Genomic DNA, 27,678 nt, shown 5'->3' with positions numbered 1-27,678 from the left:
TAGAATAGGTAATAGCAATGCAAAGTACAGTGTCGGCAATCAAAACAATATTAACTTTGGAGGGGTCACTGTGTGTGCACCTACGGGTTGCGGTATACGTAGTCCTGCTTACATGACGGTGCACGAGTCTGTATTACTGACTTGACTCTAAACACCGGAGGGACAATTGTCAGAATCGAGTCCCGTATTCCTCCGTATGCAAGCAGGACTACGGTATACGGAGTTTGCATACCGTGTATGCAGAGCGCCATATTGTAAATTTGTCGACAGAGGGCGATATATGCATTCGTATTGTTTAGTGGCCTTCGATGCACTTTATACCACCATTACACTTGTGTCTGACAGAGTGACAACGCAATAAACAGGCTAGCGTCACCTCTTTGGGGTTCAAAATCTCCACGTACCCGTCACGTACTCGCCATGTCAGCTGAGTCTAATCAAGGTATGTGGAATAATGCTCATGAAATACAACAGATCTATGGATAAATCATGTGATATGTTATATAACTTTAAAACTTTAAAAGCAAAAGTGAAACCAGGAACTAATTTACTATCAATAATGGTAAATTAGTTCCTGGTTTCACTTTTGCTACTGTGGCACTGGTGTGCGGTCATCAGTATTTCTTGTCTGTGTCATGATCGATGAAAAATTGAGCAAACCGCTTGGCATTCAACTAGTGTGTTTATGTCCTCAAATGCATACACAGATGAGGCCATATCTAGGTGTCGAGCTGTCTGTTTCCCCTCTACTAGCACCGTGTCTACGGTTTATCGAGGTGGCCAGGTCACGCGTCTGGAGGTCATTGCCCGGACACTATTATCTGCATTGCTGAAATGCCATGTTACACACAGCTAACTTAGACTGAGTCTCGGTCCAATCTCAGTCGTCGCCACAGGGCTTCGAGAATGAGGTCCCAATTACACTTTTTGTCATATAACCTTAGCATTTGGGTGTTTGAGACACACACAATTCTTGTTTGAGACACACACAATCCTTGTTTGAGACACACTGAATCCTGGTCATAAGACCTTAGCATTTGACGTTTTATGCTACAATTTACTCTAACACAGAACACATCAAAAGATGCGTTAGTCGGAGGTGACTTCTTCAAAGCATCCTGCTTTACACACTGTTACAATTTCGTGTGGTGTCTAAGACACACTAACTTCTGGTCTGTCGAACAGAGTAAATTGTTGACATTAACTCCGCTTTCAACGTTGAAGAGAGCGCTCGAGCAGTCAGTAGACGTCTACTACGCGGTGTCCAGTGTTTTCGGTGACCATCCCGCTTTCCACTGATGTTTCTCGTGTCTCCTTTTTCACCCCTCTCTCGCTGTGTCTTTTCGTAGAGTACGTACGTCCAGTGTCTACATCAAATTTTAAAAAGTGGTGTATGATACGCTCAAACTTAAATAATTCTTCATCCAAATTAGATGGTACTCGACTCGTGATAGCCGTCCTGCTTGCATACGGAGTAAGTCGTCCTTTGAGCGAAACGCGTACACCGTCTGCGAGCATGACTACCGTGAAAGTGACTCTTCAGAATCGCAATATCACAATTTTCTTGGTCGCGGTCCAATGGATGTTTCGCATCTCTTCGGCCATCTAGGTCCATGGAATCGTAAAAAGGGGATACTTTATCAGATCACCCTCCGAGAATATGGGTACGATGCCCCATCTCTCTCTCTCTCTCTCTCTCTCTCTCTCTCTCTCTCTCTCTCTCTCTCTCTCTCTCTCTCTCTCTCTCTCTCTCTCTCTCTCTCTCTCTCTCTCTGTGTGGTTTTTGAAGTGATTTTCTCCCAGATTCACTATATTAAAAAAATGGGGGGGGGGGTTCTTTTTCATTGAAATATTAACTGGAAAAGGGGTACATATGAAATTTCGCTAACAAGCCGGGGTACCCACCAATCCATGATCGAACGACTGCCACTGCCGGGGCGTCGCGACGCGTCGGAGAGTCAGCGGGTGTTGGTCACCGAAAACACCCGTCCTGTAGACTACCCGAACTGTCAATCCGTGTTGACGGCCCTTTGATATGTGCTGTTTTAGAGTAAATTGTTGCAGAAAATGCCCAAATGCTAAACTCTTATGACCAGGATTCAGTGTGTTTCGAACACCTCAATTCTGGTCATAAGACCTTAGCATTTGGCTGTTTTCTGCAACAATTTACTCTAAAACAGAAGACATCAAGGGTTCCGTCAATGAGAGTTGATGCAGACACAAGTTGGTGTGGTTTCGACTGGAGTGTTTGTTTTGTCGCCTGGAACTGACGCATCTTTTGATGTGTCCTGTTTTAGAGTAAATTGTTGCACAAAACGGCAAATGCTAAGGTCTTTTGACCAGGATTGTGTGTGTTTCGAACAAGGATTGTGTGTGTTTCGAACAAGAATTGTGTGTGTCTCAAACACCCAAATGCTAAGGTTATATGACAAAAAGTGTATCATAGCTAATAATTTTATCTGGGGGAGGGGGCACTTGGCTATTTAATGAGTACAGGTGTGCCTTCGCGAATTCAAATTACATGTACAAACGCATCGACATTAAAAAAAACCTCCTGTACACCCACTGTAAAGTGGCTTCCCCAAACTTTGATTCAGTTTTTACCACCCACATTCCAATTTTACTTCCTAAAGATCCATTCGTTGTTTCCACTTACGTAATATGTTCAACAACATACCACACAGTTTGGTGCGGACCAAAAAAATCAATTATTAGATTTGATTTACCGTGTAAAAAACAGTGTATACAGCTACAGAAATACATTTACTAGTACCCACAGGTTATGCGATACTTGTCACGGTGTACGAGATTACAGCAAGTTATTGTACCTAACAAAATATTTTCAAACATACGTTCCATTTGCAGAGGGTGCACCTTTACTAACGTTGTTTTTCTCGGCCTAGGCGATGGTTTAATTTCTTATTTATACATATTATTACAATTATGTTTATCTAGTCGATATAGACGTAATCAAACTTACGACTGACCTTGTGTGATTATTTATGTGTCTCTGTCTTACGATATTCTTGTGTCCAATGTTTTCATTTGTTCTCAGATAAATTACGAGTGACCGACATTGGTGTCAAGAAGTTTAAGAATGCCAAAACTCATTATACCTCGGAGTACGAAGTGAGCAATCTAGTCATCAGACGTGGACAGGAATTTCTCGTGACTGTGTTCTTTGACAAAAATTTCAATGATGACCTCCATGATCTTTCCCTGGAGTTACGACTTGGTAAGTGTACTGTTCCATTTAAATGTGATGCTTTACGTCTCTCTCGTTGAATTGTATGATGTAATTGATTTTTGTTTTATTATAGCTTAGATATTGCTTTACGGGGACGCCCAGCTGGAGCTGTCAAAATACATTTACACTGAAGTGTTTTTTTTACCCCCGGGGAAAAATGTTCTCTTGGTAATTGTGGAGACGCACCTTTTGTAAAAATGAGAAGTGAAGACATTTTTTGAGAATGACACGCCTGTTAATAGGGTTCTATTGTACTGTATCTAGTGTCATTTCTGTCACTCTTGTTTCCGCCTACGGTTTTTTCACTTCATTGGCATAATTTATTTATGTTTTTAAATAAAAATTGTAATATAAATGGGAAATCATAATTATGTGTACACACTAACCTTTAGATGAAACATTGAATCGAATCACAAATAGGATATCATAAAAATAGAATATTTGTTTTGTTATCTTTTAGGTTATAAACCTGTTATCTCTGACGGCAGCTTGGTTGACCTACCCCGGGTAAAATCAGCCGTCGTGGATGATTGGGGATTTCAAATTACTCGTAATGATGCAAGTGCCGTCGACGTCACTGTATACACACCTGCCGATTGTTTGGTTGGAAAGTACAAACTGGTTGCTACAGCAACCACCGAAAAGGTCAAAGAAGATATTTATGAGCTGAAGGATGAGATCATTATACTTTTTAATCCATGGTGCAAAAGTAAACGAATTTCTTCATTTCTTTTCTTTTATTTTCTGTTCATCTAACCCTTATTGGAATTTTCGTTTTATAAGCAACCATGTCACCATTTACGGAGCAAATCATCTTGTTGTCTCTTTTGTTGTTGCCAAGGCGATGCTGTATACATGGAAGATGAGGAAAAACGTAAAGAATACGTGTTAGAAGACTTTAATCAGTATTATTGGGGCAGTGCTGGACACTCTGGTCGAAGTTTTTGGAATCAGGCACAGGTAAGATCCATACTCTCTGCGATTGGATCCAGTAACCAAATACATATTCTGTAATAATTGGTCAGTTACTTATAAAAAAAGACACTGCATCTGTTAATTAGTGGTCAATATTATTCATAGTTGGTGTAGTAACAAGTTTAAATCTTGAGCGAAAGATTGATTTTGAATCTGTCGCCATGTTAAAACTGCGCATGCGCTAGTTTGTAACTGTAGCATCGTTTTTCGATTGGATAATCATATAATCACTGAAAAGTGTTACAATACCAATAATCAGACATTGTTCGTGTTAATTAGTGGACGGTCTTATCCATTAGTACTGTAATGACGTTGAGGGCGCTGATTTTGGGTGCAGACCCAAAAATCAATTTGATTTCATTTATTATGTATACAGCTACAAACAATATGTTCACTTATAGGTGATTTAATACTGGTCAGGGTGTATGATATTATGAGTAAGTTATTTTATCTACCAAACATTTAAAAAAAAAATAATGTTCAGTTGCAGCTTTAAAATCCTCGTGTATAAGCACATACTTGCACAAGTTGAATCTTTTAGCGCCAAATGATAAGCATAATACTGTAATGGTCGCAAATGGTATTAGTGTTTCCTAACACGAGAGATCATTAGAGCTCTTGGTGATTCTTTAAAATTCTTTGTTCATAGTAACCATTTGGATGATGCTCATGCATAATTTGTCATTGGTGATTGTGTGTGTTGTTGATTTTTTTTTTCTTAAGTTCGAACCTGTCGTTTTGGAATGTGTGTTTTATTTACTGAAACTATCTGGTCTGTCACGTGTACACTATGGTAATCCAGTACAGATTGTCAGGACGCTATCATCTTTGGTAAGTTAGGATGTCTTCTTCCTATTTCTTTGTGTTATTATAAACTCTTTTAAAATGCAGATTGTGAGAACGCCTCTTTTGTGGTAACTTATGTAATATTGCTTCCTCTCTCTTTGAAATTTTATACTGTGTAATGTTACTATAACCGCTATCAAACAATACCTGTCATATCTAGCTTACCTACAATACCTACCATAACTAGCATATCTACAATACCAATCATATCTAGCCCACCTACAATTCCTATCATAACTAACCCACCTACAATATCTACCATATTACTAGTCTATCTACAATACCTACCATAACTAGCCTACATACAATACCTATCATAACTAACCCACCTACAATACCTACCATATCTAGCCCATCTAGAATACCTACCATAACTAGCCCACATCTACCATAACTAGCCCACCTACAATATCTACCATAACTAGCTTACCTACAATACCTACCATAACTAGCCTATCTACAATATATATCATATCTAGCCCATCTACAATACCTTTCATAACTACATCTACAATACCGAATTCAATTGCGTATAGAAATCTCTGAGTTAGGGGGTGGGGCTACAAAAAAATTCTTGTGTTCGTAAAGTTTTGAGACCACAAAGGGGATGGGGGTTGTGGAAAACATTTTGATCAAAGTAGGTTCTCCCCAGGCCCCCTCCCCCTGTTGTAAACTTAGACCGCATTCTAAATGTACAGTATGATTTTATTAAAATAACGTCCACCAGACTCTGATTATGGTGTGCTGCCGATTATAAGACATACAAAGCATGATAACAATGAAATGTTATCTGAATCCAAAGTACGTTACCCAGACATTTGTAATACGAATATAGATTTGTTAAAATTATCATTATGATGCATTCAGCTAAACAGTGAAGAGAACGATGGTGTATTGGTAGGAAATTGGACTGGTGATTACACTGGGGGAACTTCACCCACCGAATGGTCTGGCAGTGAGGCTGTATTTGAAGAATATATGTCAACTAAGAAACCAGTCAAATTTGGACAATGTTGGGTGTTTGCAGGCCTGGGAACCTCAGGTATGCCACAGATCTGCTTGGAGCATGACAGTTGTTTGTAGCACTGAACTGGTTCAGTAGTGATGTAGCCATGGTGAAGTGGGTTGGCAGATACGTGTGTGTGTGTGTGTGTGTGTGTGTGTGTGTGGTGGGGGCTATAGTAAGTTTCTTCAAAATTGATGGTTCTTTTTTGTAAAGTCCAGTACGCTTTATTGCCTTAAGCACTGTTCAGCAACCTTTGACATTAAAAACCCCATCTCGATGTGTAATGTTTGTGTAATTGTTGGGGAGCATGTCTTTCAACTATTAATCTTACCCCTTAGCACATAGAATCGAAGCATTCACATTGCAACCACGATCCTACCAGGTCCCCAATTATACAGCTCGGTTCCATAATGCAGTACATTATCGATATAGCCAATAATGTACTATAGGGATGTGTTGATCTATTTATATTTAGACAGCTTGCAATAACAAACCCATGAAGCTGAATTTCGATAACCTTCCATCGTACCACATACAGACTGTGATTGAACATATTGATTTTATAAGTACTATTGTTGTTTGTTTAGCATTCAGAGCACTTGGAATTCCTGCACGTACTGTCACCACATTCGAAGCAGGCCGTGATAAAGATGCCAGCCTTACAATTGACCACTATTATGACCATGAAGGTTCTGTCATCGAGGAAATGGAAAAAGACTTTGTGTGGTATGTTGACTCGGTGTAGTGACGCGTCAATTACTAAAGACGGCGATGATGACGATGACGACGACGACGACGACGACAACGATGGCGGTAATGATGCGTTAATATGTGGATATTACTTTTAAATCAGCATTGTTTTGTAATTTCAGGAACTTCCATGTTTGGAATGATGTATGGATGACGCGACCAGACATGCCTGATGGTTATGGGGGTTGGCAAGCACTAGATCCATGTCCCCAGGAATTAAGTGGAGGTAATTAGTCCTGTTTCATTCTTCCACCAAAATGGACCAATACTAATTATTTTGGATGGCTGTACAGTGGAGTGGAATTAACCGATGACACAATTTGACTTCATTTGTATATTTATGTGCAATGTCGTAATTGGTCATCTTTACAGTAACAGTACAACACCTCTACCAAGTAGGTGTTCGCACGAGCTAAACATGATTTTTGTTGGTAAGAATGATCTAAAACGAGGTAGAAGATGCAAATTACCACTGTAGTATAGTTAATAACGTCTCAGTTTCTTGGTAAATGACGGTCTAAAAATTGGATGATATTTGTATGTGATTACATTAGGCTTACATCGGTGTGGTCCGGCATCATTGACAGCCATTAAACTTGGCCAGGCCTACTTCAATTATGATACATTGTTTTGGTTTGCTGAGGTGAATGGTGAGGAAGTTGATTGGGTCATCTCTGAAACAGGCAAGGTTGGTATATTCGATTTGTTAAAGAAAAAAGAGAGCGAATGTGTTGGAAAAACAAAAGTTTTTTTATGATATGCACACGCACGGGAATTGTTTTGAGAGAGAGAGAGAGAGAGAGAGAGAGAGAGAGAGAGAGAGAGAGAGAGAGAGAGAGAGAGAGAGAGAGAGAGAGCGAGAGCGAGAGACAGACAGACAGACAGACAGACAGACAGACAGACAGAAAGAAAGAAAGAAAGAAAGAGAGTGAGAGACACAGCCAGACAGACAGACAGACAGAGAAAGAGACAGGGGGAGAGAGGCGTCTCATTGTATGTTTTGTTTGTTAAGCAAGTCAGTGTTATTGTTTGTTTTCCTGTTTACGTGTATGTAGATGAAAGCTATTGATGTGGATAGCAACCGTATTGGGAAAAAAATCAGTACAAAGAAGGTTGGAAGACTTGAAAGGGAGGACATTACGGATCATTACAAGTTCAAGGAGGGTAAGTCACATGTTAACAACACAAAATTATTGGCAAAATGGTGAAGATCGACTTTGACAAAAATCGTGGCACAACTTTCAGTATCATTGTTGATAATTTAAAAGATCATGGAGCAAAATGAAAGTGGAGAAAATATAATTTAAATTCGTCCATAGCTAGAGAGCTGTTGTGACAACAAGTTTTTTTTGCAACTTTTCTCTCCGTTTTAGCACTATTGTACAGCGGTTCAGTAATACTATAGTCATGGTGAAATGTGTGTGTGTGTGTGTGTGTGTGTGTGTCTGTGTGTGTGTCTGTGTCTGTGTCTGTGTCTGTGTCTGTGTAAACGACTTAAAGTCAAAACCCGTCAGAATTATTGCCTTGATATTTAGTAGGAACATTACTTAGGATGTGTAAATGGAAAATTCTTCAAATGGAAATGGTCACATTAGAGATGTGCGTTTTGAGTAAAAAATGTGATTTTTGGTAAAAACAAACAAACTTAAACTCCAATAATACTGGGCAGATTGGCCTGAAATTTGGTTTGGATGTTCTGTGTAGTGGGTAGATGAAGGATTGTTCATGACATGGTGATTCTGTCAGTGATAAGCGAATTAGGTATCAAAATATGACATTTTGATAAAATCTTTAATGTCAAAATGTTTGGCAGATTGGGCTGAAATTTAATGAGGATGCATTTGGGGATGTGTTGGTGCATATATTGACACAACTAACCCTAGCAACAAGACCACGCCCTTAGCAACAGCCAAATGATGTCATATATTGCAATGGTAAAACCGATGGGTATGCAGGTGAATAAACATTGAAAATTGTGTGCAAATATGCCTATCAACAAGACCATGTCCATAGCAACAGCCGATTGATGGTGTGTAAGACATTGCTAACAGCAATGATTTATAGACAAGTGAATAAGCAGTCCAAAAATATGTGCAGATATGTCTAGCAACTAACCCATGCCCATAGCAACAGCCAAAAGATAGTATGTATTGCAAAAACATCAACATCGGTGTAGTTACCATCTTGCAAGTAGTGTTGGTGCTTGTTAAGTATTGTGACTTTTGGCAAGGTGTAATACCTTACTTCAAAATGTCCAACATTTTCGTCCTAAGCCACATTGTATGTTTCCAGGTGAATTTTGCAGTATCTTATATATCCCTATTATGACTTCATGTAATATCCAGCATTTGGAGAGTGGCACTAACTAAAAGTTGGCAAAAATTACCTTTTTGAAGGACATGTGATTTACATTTATGACTCGATTCTACATTATTTTAGGCCACATTTGGCTTCATCAAGTCATGACATTCTACGATATATCGTAAGTTTTGAATTATGTTCTGTGTCTGTCTGTTTTCTTTTCTTATCAGGCATCACATGAGCATGTTGTCTCGTTTACTGTGATGCGTGTGTTTCACACGCAATTAGTATTCTAGTATAGGCGTAGCCACAGCAACATGCCAAAATCAATGTCAAAATCACCGATTTCGTACGCATTTATTTCCGTCTTAAGTCTCGTAGCATCAAAAGAACTCCCCGACCCGAGAGAGCAATGAATATGCCATCATTAGGTACAAATTCGAAGAGGAGTACGCTGTATAGAAGACTGTGTATTGGTAAACAGATTTTCATGAAAATATTAGTGTTACGTTATGGTGGGAAAGAGAGTGGTAATAAATCAGTTCCTTGTATATTTGAGATGTTAGAAGACATAGCTTGGTACTTTACCAATAAGCTAGACTGAAAATGATTACATTTTTAACTTCCAGGAACCACAGAAGAACGTACAGCCGTACTTGAAGCTACAAAACACGTAAGAAAGGGGCGGCAATTGTACAGTGATACAGTGAAAGACGTCAAGTTCGTTATTAAACCTATAGATGAAGCTATGGTTGGCAGCGACGTCGTCTTCCGTCTGAAAATACTAAACCAAAACAAGGACACATCTCGCGAGATGTTCGTTACTGTTACCTGTCATTCGGTCCGATACACTGGGGTCAAAGTTCACGAGATCACCAAGAAGAAAGAAGAGATCACAGTAAAGGCTGGGGAGAGTATGTTTCAATAATTAGATGATGATGATGATGATGATGATGATGATGATGATGATGATGATGATGATGATGATGATGAAGGTGGTGGTGGTGGTGGTGGTGGTGGTGGTGGTGGTGGTGGTGGTGGTGAAGGTGGTGGTGGTGGTGGTGGTGGTGGTGGTGGTGGTGATGATGATGATGATGATGATGATGATGATGATGATGATGATGATGATGATGATGATGAAATTACAACTTATATTAATGAAAGTAGCCAGGATTATCTTAAGAATTACGTACATTTACTCCAAAAAAAGATAGTGCTCATGGATGTCTCTGTTTTACAGATGAATTTCACAAGGTAAAAATTTCCGTCGACGATTATCGTGACAAGTTGACAGAGTCTGCATCTCTCAAGTTCTTCGTGATGGCAGGAGTCTTTGGTACCTCACAAACATTCTCTGGACATTATGACTTTGTATTCAATAAACCTGAGCTTGAAGTAGAGGTAAGTGAACAAAATAATGATGTTGACATTTCAGTTGACATTCAGTTTTAAAAGACATTGAAAACCCACATAAGAAACCAGCACACTACAAGGTCCATCTAAAATGCCCGCCACCACTCTCGTCAGAACCTTCCAGTTATAGTCCCTGGTGGACCAATTTTGGAAGTGAACACTACGAGGTATTTCGTTTTCTGTTCATGTATAAAGATTATTGTGTGGATGATGGTTCTGTTATCTTTTTTGCCATGACTTGGATTTTAAAATACTACACTTCAGTAATATGCAACCTTCAATATTTGTGTTTTTAGGTACCAGACAAGGTGAAATATAAGGAATCTTTTGAAGTGACCTTGAGCTTCACAAATCCACTGGAAAAGCAATTGGAAAAGTGTGTTTTCAGAATTGAATCTCCAGGAATTGAAGGTCACATGACAATAAAGTACAGGTCAGTAATTAATCGGTAATCAGAGGGTTTATTCAGCGTTTTCCTCATAGGCCAGAAATAGATTTACTCATTGAACTTGACACATTGTTGTATAAAAGGGCAGCTTCGTTTCTTTACCCTTCTTAGAATATTCACAATTATCTGAGGAAAAATAAAATCACATTGTTTGAACCCCAATTTTTCCATGTAGGTATAACATTTTCTTCAAATGAAAGATCAGTCAGTGGTTGCTATATAATTGCTGTGAGCACTTGACGGAAAATAATGTACTCTACCTAATGTTTCAGAGATGTGGAGCCGAGTGGCAAAGCATTGCTGCGGGTGAAGATCGTCGCTAAACGGCCTGGAGTGAGACAACTCGTCGCCACCTTCAGTTCTGAGCAACTCCCCGGTTTAACAGGAATGGGAACATTTGAAGTGGTTGAATAAAAAAGCATAAGTTCAGAAAGTGGACAATATATATGTAGCAGAACTGTAATTCTGATTAACACAAGGAATGGCTTGCCTTCCTGAACATTCGATTCTTATTAAAGTGTGGCTTGTTGTCTAGAAATGAGATCTTAGATATTTACAAAGATTGTCCAATGAGTTACGTCACACATAACTGCGCTGTAATTCATCTTTTATGAGTTATCTGGAAAAAAGTTAAGTCCATGCTTAGCTTATACAGATTCAAACAGTTGAGAACTTTTATGGAAGTATATCCATCACGGCATCAGATTGTAAAAGCTACTAACTCTGTAGAGGATTCCCATTGAGTTTTACTTGTATTTTGAACTAAAGATTTGTGTTCGTTTCAGGTTGTTGTGTAGTTGGGGCATGTTAGGGTCGAGGTCAAAAGTTCGATGTTAAAATCTTAATTGCTTAAGTTAGGCGTCAGATCTTGCACCCCCAACCCCCACCCTAACTTAATTTGTCCAAATTGATAATTGTTTTAGACAGTATGATCAATTTCAAATCGGTATGTAATACATGCACTAGAACCAATACGTGGTTTGCATGTAGTGAGGAAATTACTCGTTTATTGAAAGTTTTAGTGGTTGTTGCAAAAAGTCGACAACAACAAATATTAACAGCTGCAATAAATATTTGCATAACGTGGTTTTGTAGGCTATGACCATCATGGGCGGCCGCAAAAAGTACATTTGGTGGATGACATCAAAGAAGGTTTATTGATATGCAGCTCAGTCAAAGAACAACAGCAAGAGAGTTCTCAGAACTTGCTGTGGTAAAATTTATTCACGCAGTTTTCACTAGCAGTGGTGACAATTTCACGAATTCCTTCAAGCCCAGAATTATTAAAGAATCAGTTCTGTTGGTTTCATTGTTAACCCCCTTTCCTTCTCTTCTCTTAGCTTGAAACTCGCCATCTCAGCCTGAGCGTAGTTAATCAGCTAGTCGTGCGTTGCACCTTGCACCCCGGGGCTTGCACCATCACAAGATGTGACCTTGTTCCCAGCAAGTATTATGGATGTACTTCATTGAAAATTCTTCCATTTTTCTATTTGACAACATTTTTGAGAAATAATCATATTTAGAGGTACAAAACGCTGTCTTCGGAGGAAAAGATCAATTCTTCTAAAAGTAAAATAATTTTTGTAGGATCAAAACTAATGGTATGCATTGTTTTTCTCTCTCTCCAAAATTGAACTTTTGACCTCGCCCCTTATTGCCATATCATTGTCATTGTTATATACCGATCATGTTATGCACACTTGGTAACGTGTGGCCAGTATTTCGCCAATGTTTGTCATGTGTTGGCATAGGAACAGAACCAGTACTTCGCCAATTAAATATGTGACGTGTTGTCATAGTAATGCGTAACCAGTACTTCGCCAATGATATATATCACCTGTTGGCATAGTATCCATAGTATAGTATTAAATAGTACTTCGCCAATGCTGATACATTTCGCCAGTGATATGTATCGCCTGTTGGCATAGTATCCGTAGTATAGTAACAGTATTCGCCAGTGCTAATACAGTTTTTGTAAAGTTTTAGCACAGTAAACCAGTACATCACCAATAATGTGTATGTGTTTATGTATGTATGTATGTATGTATGTATGTATGTATGTATGTATGTATGTATGTATGTATGTATGTATGTATGTATGTATGTATGTATGTATGTATGTATGTATGTATGTATGTATGTATGTATATGTGTGTGTGTGTGTGTGCGTGCGTGCGTGCGTGCGTGCGTGCGTACGTACGTACGTACGTATGTATGTATGTATCCGATGCCATTTTCAAATTTTGTATGGCTGACTAAGTAACATGATCATTATCGACTCCATATGATACATTATACCAAGCACAAGCCAAATCAGTCTTTGAACCGAAAATATGGATTATATACCCTGGTTGTTCTTGTTACGACAACCCATATTATATCTATATATGTCACTGGTTCTGCGGTGCTCAAAATATGAGACAAAAAATTCAAACTCGTCATTATTTTGCATAAATTTAACAGTTTGATCATTTGTTATATACTCAAGTCTGATCTCCTTGTGCGCATGCAGTGGTTACTAATATTATATATAACTACACACACGGCGAGATTAAACCTGCATGTACGTGAGTAGCTGTAACTGGGATATTTTTTCAGAAAGTAACCAGAGATAAGCTTTTATTCACCAAAAATCGATTACTTATAGAAACACTCTGGAAACACACAAGATACACGCACTACTTAATAATATATTTGTAGCTACATTTCCAAAATTATGTGTGTTGAAATGTGTTGCGACATCATTTTTGCATTGTTTTCTTTGTCCTCGACATGTATACATCGCTCAGAGATATCGCTCCTTATAGTTTATACATGTCCTAAGCATATACAAAATAATAATGTGGCCGCCGAGGGCGTGATTCATTGGGCTGAGTAACGCGTGACGCGTTAGGTCCATAGGTCAGGGATCGGGACGCATAAACTGGGTTAGGTCATCATAAAGACAACTAAAGACTGTGGTGAGGTACTAGGTGCATGCGTTAGGTGCCGAGTTAGGTCACGTCAATATGTAACCTGCCTCGATCTAGCCAAGGTCATATCACACAATCTTCCAAAGTACATTTACAGGTTACCAGACGGTTGCAGACCGCTCAACCAACATTTTGCAGACTGGAGCTCCTATGATACTGCTATTTTGTCACCGAATATTTTGACCAGTTCAGTTTTAAAGAAGTTTGAAATCACGGGAGCACGGGTACCATGTGTTGTTGACTCTAATTTCGATGACTCTTCGTCGTGTCGTACGCAAGCCTAGCATTTGGTGACACCATGACACACCTGGGACATACTTTCAGTAGAGGAGTAACCTTGAAATACATGTTAAACGGTATCAACAAATGGACAGATGTGAGATGTGTGTCGACCCTCCCATTTGCTGAAATTCAACCTACGCCAGGTGTAAGTATAGTCCTGCTTACAGACAGTAAATTTACCAGTGTGTGATCATAATTCATATCATATTCATTTTCCTACCCATGTACCCATGGCATTCTCACTAGCACTAGTAGTAGTAATATCTGTACGTATTTTCTAGTTAAAGTGCCGCCGTTGTGAGGCTTGTTTTAAAACGACGACGACCCATGGATTTATTATTGAGATCTATGAGATAGATTACTATTGTGTCCTTATACAGTGGGTGTATTACTATTCAGGATCTCCCCAAATACAACCATCATGTTCCTACCCAGTCGTCAAGAACGAAGGACATAGACAGGGTGATATGGGGTAGGTCCAACTCTGCCCATCGCATCCATCCCAACTCGGCCCATATGATTGTTAGGGGTGAGGGGAAGCTTTACTGACCAATCACTGAATCAGCAACACGCTTCGATCGTGCTAACTCGGCCCATTCAGTGATACCACCTCGGCCCACCGTATATAGTAGAGTTCGTTGGTGATACAGTTTCTACTTTGTCATCATATATCATGTATATATGCCCACCTATTCTGAATACACAGATATAGGAAAATGGAAATAACTTTAGATTGTGTTTTCAGTAAAGCAAGACGTCTCCATGCATTTCCTGTTTTCCTTTCTACTGCCTAGCATAATCCATATTTCTGTCATCTGCATTCAGTGTGTACTATTTGTTTCATCATGGAGGTATAAGGGGAGACATGCATGGTAGCTGAGATGAAATTTAAAAATTCAAATAAGACTACTGGGAATTTTATTCATCACTGACATAGCACAATACCTCTGCCCAAGGTTGTATACTGCACATGTACATGTAGATGTCTCACTTTCCACATATCTTAAAATTTATCCTTTCAGTTTCCAGATGATTTCTCAAGCCAATAGTTTTAGATATCTCAAGAGGATTTTGTAAATATTAATACTGACATGATACTCCAAGAGTTCCAGCTGCAACTCTATTCAGTCCTCTTCTTTGTGATTTGAAGCAAATTCTGTGGAAATTTGTCTTTTCCCAAAAATAATGTATATATCAAAATGTTCATACAAAAGCTGTATTCTTTGTTATATGTAGTTGCTCAGTTATATAGAAACAATGGATCAGAGTTACAAACAACTATTCAATGATTTCTGCCCAGTCAGTCAAGTCATGGATGTATTAGTAAGATCTCACTAATACATCCATGGTCAAGTCAAGGACTTCAGGACAAGTCCCTCTCTTCTCGCAGTTGCACCGCTAGGCATACATAAACAGATTAGGGATTATAGTCACGAGTCTGGCAGCTAGACTAGTCCCTCTCTATTGTCTATGCTACAAGCATGGAAGTAGGGGTTCTACTTCCATGCTACAAGTCATGTGAGAACATGTCTGTATTATTAACTATGTCACAGGAAGTACATCTTGAATAATTCATGAGTTTTTACTGTAGCATCTTTTGTAATCAACACTTCTTTTTAACTCTTTGTCGGGCCCCCTCCCCAGCATTGTATATGCATTGAATTATATATTTCAATGGCACATGGTTTAACCATAGACAGGAAGTCAAATATGGTCTACCAGTTTGACCTGTGTTAAATTTGAATAAATCATAGTCAATGCCTAGGTATACGAAAAATGCATTCCAACCTACGTACATTGCTTCAAAAGGAAATTCTGCAGTTTGCAGTCCCCCTTTCTCCAATGTCTATGGTTTAACACCTCCAAATGGTACAACTACAAAACTGTCATTATATATAAAGCACAAAATTGACCAACCATAGAGTTTGGCTAAATAACTATCCATGTCAACTACTGTTTTCCAACATGACTACCCCCACTCCAAAATGAACTTTGGAGTTGATGCTTCAAACATGATGTTTACATGTAAACAGTTTCAGAAGCAAAAATGGGCCATCACTGAAAAGGTGATGTTGGAATATCACAAAATGTACAGTATGTGCCATGTCATGATCATTACAATTGGAAGCAGTGTAGAGTATTACTTGTAATTCATTGATGGCAGCCAATCAGGGTAAGTATTTTAGGATGTGCTAATATAATACAATCTGAAAAGATGGTTTGCAAAAAGACTATACATTGTAGTAAGAACGCTTTGATTATTCGGTGCACAACCAATATTATGTAAACAATAAATAAATGCCTATCGATAATTTAGTTGACAAATATATCATTTAAATGTTTAACCATTTTTATCATTGCATTTTTTTCCCCAACAGCAATCAAAAAGAAGATTTCTTAAAGGAGAAGAAATTTTGCCGTTTTCTGCATTTTTAACCGATTCCTTTGGAAGAAGACACAATTATTTACGAATATCTTTAACCGAAAAATGTAACCTGAGATGTAAGGCAATTGTTTCATTGTTGTAATTATTGAATACATGGTAACTTTTCATATTTCCTGCCCACAAATAGCATATCATACCACACCATACCAAGATAGTTCCATAATATTTTCATGGTCAGAAGTAAAGCACTATTTACTGCAATTATTTTTCAGTAGTTCTTATTTTTGTATATATTAAAAGGCTAGGGATTCAATCACAGGTTGTCACATTAGTTTTACTTTATCAAAGGAGCCGTAAGGATTACATAGAACCTCTCTTTTGTTCAGGACGTTTTTCACGGGGTTTAATTTCTCTAAATTTAGAAGTAGCAGGACAAATTAGCCAAAGGGGGCCAATCAGCTGCAGCACAGATGGTGGTGTGGGGTGGGGTGGGGTGCCGTGGGGTGTCTCCCCTCCTCCCTACCATAGGCCATAAACTCTGAGGATTTCAGATTTAGAAAATCCTCACAGACTCTTTTTAGAGTACCTTTGAATGGTTTTTAATTACCCATTTAGTATAACCATGGATGTATTAGGGGAGACTAAATACATCCATGGTATAACCTTATAGCATTTATACTATATGTTTACATGTATGGATAGACTGTAAGATACATTGCGTCGCTCCCCCCCCCCCTCACTCTCACTCTCTTTCTCTCCCTCTCCTTCCCTCTCTCTCCCTCCCTTCTCTCTCCCTCCCTCTCTCTCTCTCTCTCTCTCTCTCTCTCTCTCTCTCTCTCTCTCTCTCTCTCTCTCTCTCTCTCTCTCTCTCTCTCTCTCTCTCTCTCTCTCTCTCTCTCTCTCTCTCTCTCTCTCTCTCTCTCTCTCTCTCTCTCTCTCTCTCTCTCTCTCTCTCTCTCTCTCTCCTCTCCTCTCCTCTCCTCTCCTCTCCCCAGGCATTCAAAGTTCCCCTCGCAAGGAAAAATTGCTACAAAAAGTCTTTTATCCCATCTGCTATTTCTATTTTAAACTGTGGATTCATTGATTTGTAATAACTGTGTTTGGATTTTAGTACTGTATATATTTCCATAGACCTACATAGTATTGTTGTACATTTGTCTGTCTGGTTGTATGTTGTCTGTGATAGCGTTTTTATTCGTATTGGGATTTCTGAAATGCCAGAAGGAAATTTTCCATTATATGTTTTTAATTTAATGGACAATAAAGTTTTTGAATTGAATTGAATTGAATTCTCTCTCTCCCCTCCCCAGGCATTCACTTCAAACAGGCATTATGTACAACAAAGTCCTATGTGAGTGCAATGGTTCATACTTTTGATGGGGGCTTGCTGTAAATAATAATGTTAATAATAATAATGTTGGTTTCTTATATAGCGCTTGATGGCTTCAAAAAGTTGATCATGAAAATACAAATATTGTACTTATCCAGGAATCTTTACTTGCCTGACAGTACATATTTAAAAAGTAGCTAGCCATAAGTAGCACAGTATTCAACTTTATGGCTATTGGCTATTGGCTGGGCATTTCAATATAGAGAAGCCTGTTTTCACATCTGAATTTGAATCCTAAACCTAATCTGAATTGCTCTAAATATAGAATCAAAGGTCTGTACCGTTTATAGTTATAGATATAAAGTAAACTTTGGAGCATTTTGTTACTTACAGGTCAATATTGTATGCCAGAGGATGGAGTGGATCTAACGCCAAAACAACGACTGCTTTCAACAGAGGAAATCATCAAAATTGCTAAATTGTTTGTCCATGAAGGTATTGATAAAATCAGATTAACAGGAGGAGAACCACTGGTGAGAAGAGATGCAATAGAGATTGTGGGTAAGTGAAAAATATCAGCCATAAATAGTATAGTCTTTCTTTATTCAAATAACCGATAGAAACCAAATCAATATCTAAGTACCCCCCATAATACAACCTTACCTGTAACACCCAAGTACAGGGATTGGTCACACTACTTTTACTGTAGTCATATCAAGTGTAAAATGACTACTGTTCCATTTTAGTGGTCAAAGTATGTTCATACTGGTAACTTTGGTCTGAGATGGTCTTTGGTCCAACTATCAACTACATCGTCATAATGGGATGATAATCTGTCCAAGCCTAGCCTGGACCAAACTATTCAAACTTGTTTATTAATCCTTCACTCAGGCCTGGTCCTAGCCGAAAGGCCAACTGTGAACTCCCAAAATATACACTTATCTTGTTCTTAGTGAGTTGTACAAAATCTTTGATTTCTTCTTCACTAATTCCCTGACATTGTGGCAGGACATATTATCAGATAATCGTACAATTAAAGATCTGCATAGGTGGCATGATAGTGAGCCTAAAATCATCATGGAATGGAAGAGTATCAACAAACAAGACAATAAAAGTGCAAGCCTTAATGACAGATGCTTCGGGCAGTGGAATGGGGTGCAGTGTACACAACTGTTGATGAAAAGATTATGCAAATTATTGTATTTCTGAGTTTTGGTCAAAAATCAAATCTTCAAAACTAGTTGGCAGATCTACACGTTGCTAAAAGGAACACCCTCTTATAATAATGTCTTGTATTTCAGCATCAGTTATGCACAATGCCATTGGCACTACATTGTATTATTTAATATCTGCAATGTAACGTTATATTTCTTATCTTGTTTTCAAATCTAGAGGAGTTGGGTAAGCTTGGTTTAGATACTCTAGCCTTGACAACCAATGGTATTGTGTTACCAAGGAAACTGCCAAAACTAAAAGCAGCTGGTCTAAATCTACTGAACATAAGTTTAGATACGTTAATTCCTGCTAAGTTTGAATTTATTACAAGAAGAAAAGGTTAGTGGTCTTCACATTAATTTGATTACTTTAAATCTAAACTATGATATAGAATATGTGGTATTTATTCCAATCTCATCCCCATAGATGTAGACTTGAAAGATTTGTCATTGTGGGCACTCCACTCATGTTAGCCATGGCATGCTTGGAGGGCATGCCACTGATGTTGAAAGTAATGGCATAATTGGAGGGAACTCCACTCATGTTGAAAGTAATGGCATGATTGGAGGGCACTCCACTCATGTTGAAAGTAATGGCATGATTGGAGGGCACTCCACTCATGTTAGCCATGGCATGATTGGAGGGCACTCCACTCATGTTAGCCATGGCATGATTGGAGGGCACTCCACTCATGTTAGCCATGACATGATTGGAGGGCACTCCACTCATGCTGAAAGCCATGACATCAGTGGAGTGTCCACAGTGACAAACTTTTCAGTGTAGAGTGTAGAATTCCCTCCAATTATGCTGTGGCTCAGCATGAGTAGAAATCAATGAGGTTCCTCCAATCATGCCATGGCTAACATGAGTGGAGTGTCTCCCCCCCCCCTCTCGTGTTGATAGTAATGGCATGAATGGTGTGTCCACGGTAACAAATCTTTGAGTGTACTCCCGTAGTAACTACTTTCAGTGTACTCTCCCTGTAACTACCTTGTATATCTGTGTTCAAGAGACTGATCCATTGCCCGGTTGCTAGTTTCACCATGGCTTCCAAGTGTGGAACCATTGTGGTTTGACTTTGAATATTATAATTTATGAAATAAAATTCACCGATCTCACGGTTTTCTCATCAATATAATTTATGGATTGTGTATCTGAACACTTTTTAGCCCCACTTGGCCCCGGGCCCTGTATCATATAATTTTTCTGCTAGTATCTTGATCTTTGATCTTGACATTGATGTTTTGGATAAAATAACTAAATAAATAAATAAATCCATTTCATCATTTATTCACACACAAATAATTTTTCTTCTTCTTTGTTTTGTTTTGTTTGTTTGTTGGGGGGGTGGGGGAGGGGGTCTTTGTCACCGATGAAAGCTTGGTGTGCAGTAAGATGTTTGACATAAAACCATGATTTGGTTCTTGTAGACTGCAATAGTTTAGTTTTCTCTTCCACATACTAAAAGGCTATGTTCCAATCCCAAGTTTTCACATTAGTGTTATGATATTATCAGTGAATTTTCTTTTGTTCTTGACCAACTTTTCCAATAGCTCTGCCAAACAACTACTTCTCAGACCTAGATTTAAATTATAATCCTGAGTGGCCTTTAAATGCTGAGGACCACAAAACCTGGATGTAATGTGTTATCTAATTTTACCCCTCTTTATTTCAAATAATTTTGCAGGTTGGCAGAGAGTTATGCAAAGTATAGATACTGCTGTACACATGGGATTTAATCCTGTCAAAGTCAACTGTGTTGTGATTAGGGGCATTAATGAAGAAGAAATCAATGATTTTGTACAACTCACTGAGAACAAGGTATGTGTATATTTAGAGGGGGGGGGGTTCACATATTGGGACTTTGCACTAAATGTGATGAGAATGTTTGTGGGGATGTTTATTTTCATAAACCCTATGTAGTGGCATGGGAAATTTGAATCACAGAACCACATAAACCCTATGTAGTGGCATGGGGAATTTGAATCACATAAACCCTATGTAGTGGCATGGGGAATTTGAATCACATAAACCCTATGTAGTGGCATGGGGAATTTGAATCACATAAACCCTATGTAGTGGCATGGGGAATTTGAATCACATAAACCCTATGTAGTGGCATGGGGAATTTGAATCACGTAAACCCTATGTAGTGGCATGGGGAATTTGAATCACATACACCCTATGTAGTGGCATGGGGAATTTGAATCACATAAACCCTATGTAGTGGCATGGGGAATTTGAATCACATAAACCCTATGTAGTGGCATGGGGAATTTGAATCACATAAACCCTATGTAGTGGCATGGGGAATTTGAATCACATAAACCCTATGTAGTGGCATGGGGAATTTGAATCACATAAACCCTATGTAGTGGCATGGGGAATTTGAATCACATAAACCCTATGTAGTGGCATGGGGAATTTGAATCACGTAAACCCTATGTAGTGGCATGGGGAATTTGAATCACATACACCCTATGTAGTGGCATGGGGAATTTGAATCACATAAACCCTATGTAGTGGCATGGGGAATTTGAATCACGTAAACCCTATGTAGTGGCATGGGGAATTTGAATCACATACACCCTATGTAGTGGCATGGGGAATTTGAATCACATAAACCCTATGTAGTGGCATGGGGAATTTGAATCACATAAACCCTATGTAGTGGCATGGGGAATTTGAATCACATACACCCTATGTAGTGGCATGGGGAATTTGAATCACATAAACCCTATGTAGTGGCATGGGGAATTTGAATCACATAAACCCTATGTAGTGGCATGGGGAATTTGAATCACATAAACCCTATTTAGTGGCATGGGGAATTTGAATCACATAAACCCTATGTAGTGGCATGGGGAATTTGAATCACGTAAACCCTATGTAGTGGCATGGGGAATTTGAATCACATAAACCCTATGTAGTGGCATGGGGAATTTGAATCACATAAACCCTATGTAGTGGCATGGGGAATTTGAATCACATAAACCCTATTTAGTGGCATGGGGAATTTGAATCACATAAACCCTATGTAGTGGCATGGGGAATTTGAATCACATAAACCCTATGTAGTGGCATGGGGAATTTGAATCACATAAACCCTATGTAGTGGCATGGGGAATTTGAATCACGTAAACCCTATGTAGTGGCATGGGGAATTTGAATCACATAAACCCTATGTAGTGGCATGGGGAATTTGAATCACATAAACCCTATGTAGTGGCATGGGGAATTTGAATCACGTAAACCCTATGTAGTGGCATGGGGAATTTGAATCACATACACCCTATGTAGTGGCATGGGGAATTTGAATCACATAACCATGGAACTGAATAATGAAACATTATTTAATGTTCAAAAATATAAATATATGGAGAAAGAAATCAAAGCCAAATCACTAAGTGAACAGATATGAATGAGTGTGGCACTTGCCATATTTGGGCAAAGTATGCCAGAGTGTGATATGGAAAATTATTGTATGGGTTGGATGTGTGCATTCTCCATTGAGGTACGTTTGAAGATATACTGGGTGTATGATGATAATAATTATCATATTCCTTTGAATAAGGAATTCATATGCCCAATATGAGGAGGGCAACTTAAACCCCCCCCCCCCCATTCTCATAGGATATAAATTGTAATAATGCACTTAAATCTCATATAAGACTTACTAGGCACAACAAAACCCTTGTCCTGTCTTATGTCATGAAAACAAATTCACCTCTTTCTCCAGCCTATTGATGTTCGTTTTATCGAATACATGCCTTTTGATGGAAATAAATGGAACTTTAGGAAAATGGTGCCTTATCAAGAAATGGTTGATAGTATTAAAGAGAGATGGCCAGACATAGAAAGGTTGTCAGATAGGCCAAATGACACATCAAAGGTTAGTGCTGTCTATTTTCCAATAACATAGTGGTGTGTGTGTGTGTGTGTGTGTGTGTGTGTGTGTGTGTGTGTGTGTGTGTGTGTGTGTGTGTGTGTGTGTGTCTGTGTCTGTGTCTGTGTCTGTGTGGAGGGGGTATCATGAAAATAAGGTTGATAAAATATCTTTCTCTTAGTGAACATCTAGCATGTCCCTCGCTTTGAATGATTTCCAAAGTCATTTACTTGTTAACTTGTTTTGTGCAGGCGTACAGAATTCCTGGGTTTGCTGGTCAGTTTGGCTTCATCACTTCAATGAGTCAGAATTTCTGTGGATCCTGTAATAGACTGCGAATCACAGCTGATGGTAACTTGAAGGTCAGTTTTTAGCACTCTCACAATTCTTGCTACCCTAAAATAGAATTTAACCACCTGGGGGGTATCTTAAAAATTTACAATCAGGAGATATCGTAGTCATCACCATGACTTCCACTGCACTCACTACACGGCCATTACTATGGGTGTTAATGAGAATGAGTTGATCTTCTTGTTCTATTTTGACCTTCTAGAATTGTTAAGTTAAATGCTTCTTACAGGTACAGTGAATTAACTGGACAAATTTGATTTCATGATTGGTGAGATTTGGGTTTGATTTGAAATAAAATACATTACAAATAAAAAATTACCTTTATATGAATTGTGATGAAGTATACAAGAAATTCAATAACAACAAATGTCATTGGTAGGAAAACATTGAAATTATGATGAATTGCAAAACTTTGAATCTTCTTGGCAGATTTTTTTGTATAAAATAGCTTGGATTTCAACATCAGTTGTGGACAACACCATTTGGTGCTATTTTTAATTTTGTGATTGGCTAATAGACTTCTGTTTATTTTATTCCAGGTGTGTTTATTTGGTAATGCAGAGGTATCGTTGAGAGATGCCGTCAGATCTGGTATGTCAGATGAGGAACTACTTGAAATTATTGGTTCTGCAGTTGGTAGAAAGAAGAAGCAACATGCAGGTACATGTTTGTTATTATAGTTTGAAATAAATACACTAAAACTTCAGTTTTGTCAACTAATGTCTTTAAAAAGATTTCCATAACAGGAATTGTTATTTTGTACATTTCCATAACAGGAATTGTTATTTTGTACATTTCCATGACAGGAATTGTTATTTTGTACATTTCCATAACAGGAATTGTTATTTTGTATATTTCCATAACAGGAATTGTTATTTTGTATATTTCCATAACAGGAATTGTTATTTTGTACATTTTCATGACAGGAATTGTTATTTTGTATATTTCCATAACAGGAATTGTTATTTTGTACATTTCCATGACAGGAATTGTTATTTTGTACATTTCCATGACAGGAATTGTTATTTTGTACATTTCCATGACAGGAATTGTTATTTTGTATATTTCCATAACAGGAATTGTTATTTTGTACATTTCCATGACAGGAATTGTTATTTTGTACATTTCCATGACAGGAATTGTTATTTTGTACATTTCCATAACAGGAATTGTTATTTTGTACATTTCCATAACAGGAATTGTCATTTTGTACATTTCCATGACAGGAATTGTTATTTTGTACATTTCCATGACAGGAATTGTTATTTTGTACATTTCCATAACAGGAATTGTTATTTTGTACATTTCCATAACAGGAATTGTTATTTTGTACATTTCCATAACAGGAATTATTATTTTGTACATTTTCTTTACAGGAATGCTGAACATCTCCAAGATGAAGAACAGACCAATGATTCTTATTGGTGGGTGAACATCTTCCTCTGAGTACGTATTTCTCATTGTGTGTCAATTTTTATGGCACTGTATGCCAATGCTCGAATGGGAATAGGTTAGAGGGGGGGGGGATATGTTAACGTGTCATCTTTTTATTTCACTCCATTCACAATGTCTTTTCCATACATTTGCAAATTAAGTTGGAACAGTAAGGGGTGGGGGTGGAGGGTGGGATACATACATAAAATATATTATGTTGCATGTTAGGTTTTTTGTGGAAACCTGTTATGTTGACCAAAAATGGTCAGAATATTGTGATTCCACCTTGAGTATACATGTGCCCTGTAACTTGATGTGTAAAAATCCTGATGTTTACGAAGTCAGTGTCTCTGGCTGCAAGAGTAAATATGATTATGTTATCAGATAAAACTATCAATAATATCAGAGTACAATTGTTATGGTTGTTACTTGATAATAGCCAGAACTACATTAGGTGAGAGTAGAATGGTATGATCTGATAAACTTACCATGAATTCTAAGATAATTTTGAACAATAGGTTCACTCTAAGGTAATATGATAACACATCAATATTGACTTTTTTAAATACTTGATGGTTGTTTTTTTCAGATGATGAATATTTACCCATAGGAACCAAACAGTCACTAAAGCTATCATATTTTGAAACGTTTAATGGAAAGTCTATCATGGAATATGAATCAAGAAACATTGGATATAAATTGTCTAATATGAGATCCCTCACGCCAATCATAAATCTATTGCCACTACAGTCAGTGGATGGACGTCGACATTACTGCACCAAACAACACGATGGTCATCATGGTAACCACCACAAATTAACACACACTGATGAAACTGGTAAAGCCAAAATGGTGGACGTTAGTCACAAACCGACAACCACTAGGGTTGCCATGGCAACTGGGGAGATTTTCCTTGGTGTTGACGTCTTCCAATTAGTTCAAGACAACAAGATGAAAAAGGGTGACGTACTGAACGTGGCTCAACTCGCTGGCATCATGGCTGCCAAAAATACCAGTAGTTTGATACCATTGTGTCATAACATTCCCATTACTAAAGTAGAAGTGAATACACAGTTGTGTGATGAGAGACACAGTATCATTATCACAGCAACCGTGAAGACGTGTGGAATGACAGGTGTAGAAATGGAAGCCCTGACTGCAGTCAGTGTGGCAGCATTAACCATATATGATATGTGCAAAGCAGTCACTCAAGATATGATTATTTCAGATATCAAATTAGTCAGCAAGACGGGTGGACAAAGAGGAGAATTTTATAGGAAAGGATAGGAAAACTGGAACACTTCTTGTGACTTGGATTTATTTAAAGGGGACATTGCCAAATCAGAATAGGTTTTTTTCTGTGTTATTTTTATTTGTATGAAGAATGACATTACATTATTGTACTTACTGATTATTAATTAACAATTATTAACCATGAGATCTACAGCAAAACAGCAGGGCAAACCAAATATAGGACTGATGTTGTAATATTTGGGTATACCCAGAAATTTGCTATTGACATCAGAATTATAGAGAAAATTCATATAAACCTGTCAATGTTATGGCAATGCTTTGCAGAGATTGTATATTGATCCATTTTTATGTAAGTATTTAAATTTAGATAAAAATCATGTCCATATTGGCCCATGTCCCCTGTATTCTCAAAGGCTGACTTTCTAATTCTTTGGCCTTAGATTTCAAATTTTCAGGATCATTATTATTAAGTTGCCATAGTAACTGTATCCATGACTACTGTGAATAGAAATATTGATTTGTGTTTTGAGATGTTTTGAGATACCAATGTTCATCATGTTAAATACCTCATCAGATGAGGAATGCAGAATTACAATAGCCTTTATTGAAATTGATATGATTATGTCATTACCAGTGTTTCTTTATTTCTTGTAAATGATATTTTTTGTTGCTGGTAAAAAATTTGGTTTTCTTGTGAGTCACAACAAAGCCAAGGGAAAGAGGAACATCACACTTTTGTACATTGCAAAAAATGGGCTATCCATCGGGAATACCAGTATAACACACCAAATTGGGTTTAGCGGACACACTGATGAAATATACGCACAAGTATTGGAATATGTGAATTAGAGAATTTATATTTAGAGTGTGGTGAAATTGACAAAGCAGTAAACAACACGTTGTTTTGATGTAATGGATCTAATTACCATAGTTCTACTTTTATTGACTGGATTAATCAGGGTATTAAAACTGTATATATACATTGCAATAAAGCAGATTAGGACACTCATGCATATAGTTCCTCACCTTGAGACATATAGTAGATAAAGACTTCAGACATTGTGAAATGGATTTGTACATACACTCACAAAATAGCATTTCAGGAAGTATAGAACTTGCCACTTTTAAAAAAATTTTGTTAGTAGATTGTGTATTTCATATTACATGATTTTATGGCTGTTTACTAATTATGATGATGATGAAATAGTTTTTTTATTCAAATCCAATTCAGAAATTATAGATATTTGGGTTAGAATGTTTTTATATACAGTGCAATACAGGGTAATGTTTGCACGGGGAAAATAATGGGTTCGTCGATATCAATTAAATATGTATAAAAATGGAATTGTAGTTAAGACTTTATATTTAAGACCGAAAATGCTCGTCAGCTTGGTATATCAAATTATTTACACTGGTTATAACGCACATGCAGTTCAAAGTTATTTTTTATCATTGAGCATTTGTCTTGGTCAACAACCCTCATCAGAATGACAAATTCCATAGTTACAGCTCACCACTAAGTGGCGGTATGATCAGTTGATTGTATTAGTAGATGTTAGGTAGTTTCATTGCTGTGTCTTTA

The 27,678-nt window shown here is 37.8% G+C and overlaps 2 protein-coding genes across 2 annotated transcripts; both read left to right on the top strand.

Annotated features, from left to right (window-relative positions):
* Positions 1–302: 302 nt before the first annotated feature.
* LOC144448760 (hemocyte protein-glutamine gamma-glutamyltransferase-like) lies at positions 303–12,585 on the top strand. Its single transcript, XM_078139041.1, has 14 exons — positions 303–442; positions 3,056–3,235; positions 3,708–3,956; positions 4,089–4,207; positions 4,946–5,053; positions 5,936–6,110; positions 6,662–6,800; positions 6,947–7,050; positions 7,379–7,512; positions 7,880–7,988; positions 9,755–10,039; positions 10,366–10,526; positions 10,835–10,971; positions 11,259–12,585. Exons 1-14 carry the CDS (start codon positions 421–423, stop codon positions 11,398–11,400), a joined length of 2,064 nt encoding a protein of 687 aa, XP_077995167.1. The 5' UTR covers positions 303–420; the 3' UTR covers positions 11,401–12,585.
* A 1,684-nt stretch (positions 12,586–14,269) lies between these two features.
* LOC144450985 (molybdenum cofactor biosynthesis protein 1-like) lies at positions 14,270–26,814 on the top strand. The gene is made up of 10 exons (XM_078141747.1): positions 14,270–14,385; positions 16,619–16,742; positions 18,350–18,517; positions 19,349–19,510; positions 20,859–20,992; positions 22,911–23,063; positions 23,309–23,419; positions 23,948–24,068; positions 24,785–24,832; positions 25,432–26,814. Exons 1-10 carry the CDS (start codon positions 14,305–14,307, stop codon positions 26,127–26,129), a joined length of 1,800 nt encoding a protein of 599 aa, XP_077997873.1. The 5' UTR covers positions 14,270–14,304; the 3' UTR covers positions 26,130–26,814.
* Positions 26,815–27,678: the final 864 nt, after the last annotated feature.

This window comes from Glandiceps talaboti, chromosome 2 (assembly GCF_964340395.1).
Source record: "Glandiceps talaboti chromosome 2, keGlaTala1.1, whole genome shotgun sequence".
Lineage (NCBI taxonomy): Eukaryota > Metazoa > Hemichordata > Enteropneusta > Spengelidae > Glandiceps > Glandiceps talaboti.
The sequence above is the reverse complement of the archived record's forward strand: the minus strand, read 5'-3'. Positions and strand labels throughout refer to the sequence as shown.

Excerpts from the sequence above, each read along its gene's own strand:
- LOC144448760 (XM_078139041.1), top strand. The coding sequence starts at position 421 with ATGTCAGCTGAGTCTAATCAAG. Across the intron at positions 6,111-6,661 it reads TGCAGGCCTGGGAACCTCAG|CATTCAGAGCACTTGGAATT; the intron begins GTATGCCACAGA and ends TTGTTTGTTTAG. Across the intron at positions 10,972-11,258 it reads CACATGACAATAAAGTACAG|AGATGTGGAGCCGAGTGGCA; the intron begins GTCAGTAATTAA and ends CTAATGTTTCAG.
- LOC144450985 (XM_078141747.1), top strand. The coding sequence starts at position 14,305 with ATGTTAAACGGTATCAACAAATGGACAGATGTGAGATGTGTGTCGACC. Across the intron at positions 19,511-20,858 it reads ATTTATTACAAGAAGAAAAG|GTTGGCAGAGAGTTATGCAA; the intron begins GTTAGTGGTCTT and ends ATAATTTTGCAG. Across the intron at positions 24,833-25,431 it reads CAGACCAATGATTCTTATTG|ATGATGAATATTTACCCATA; the intron begins GTGGGTGAACAT and ends TGTTTTTTTCAG.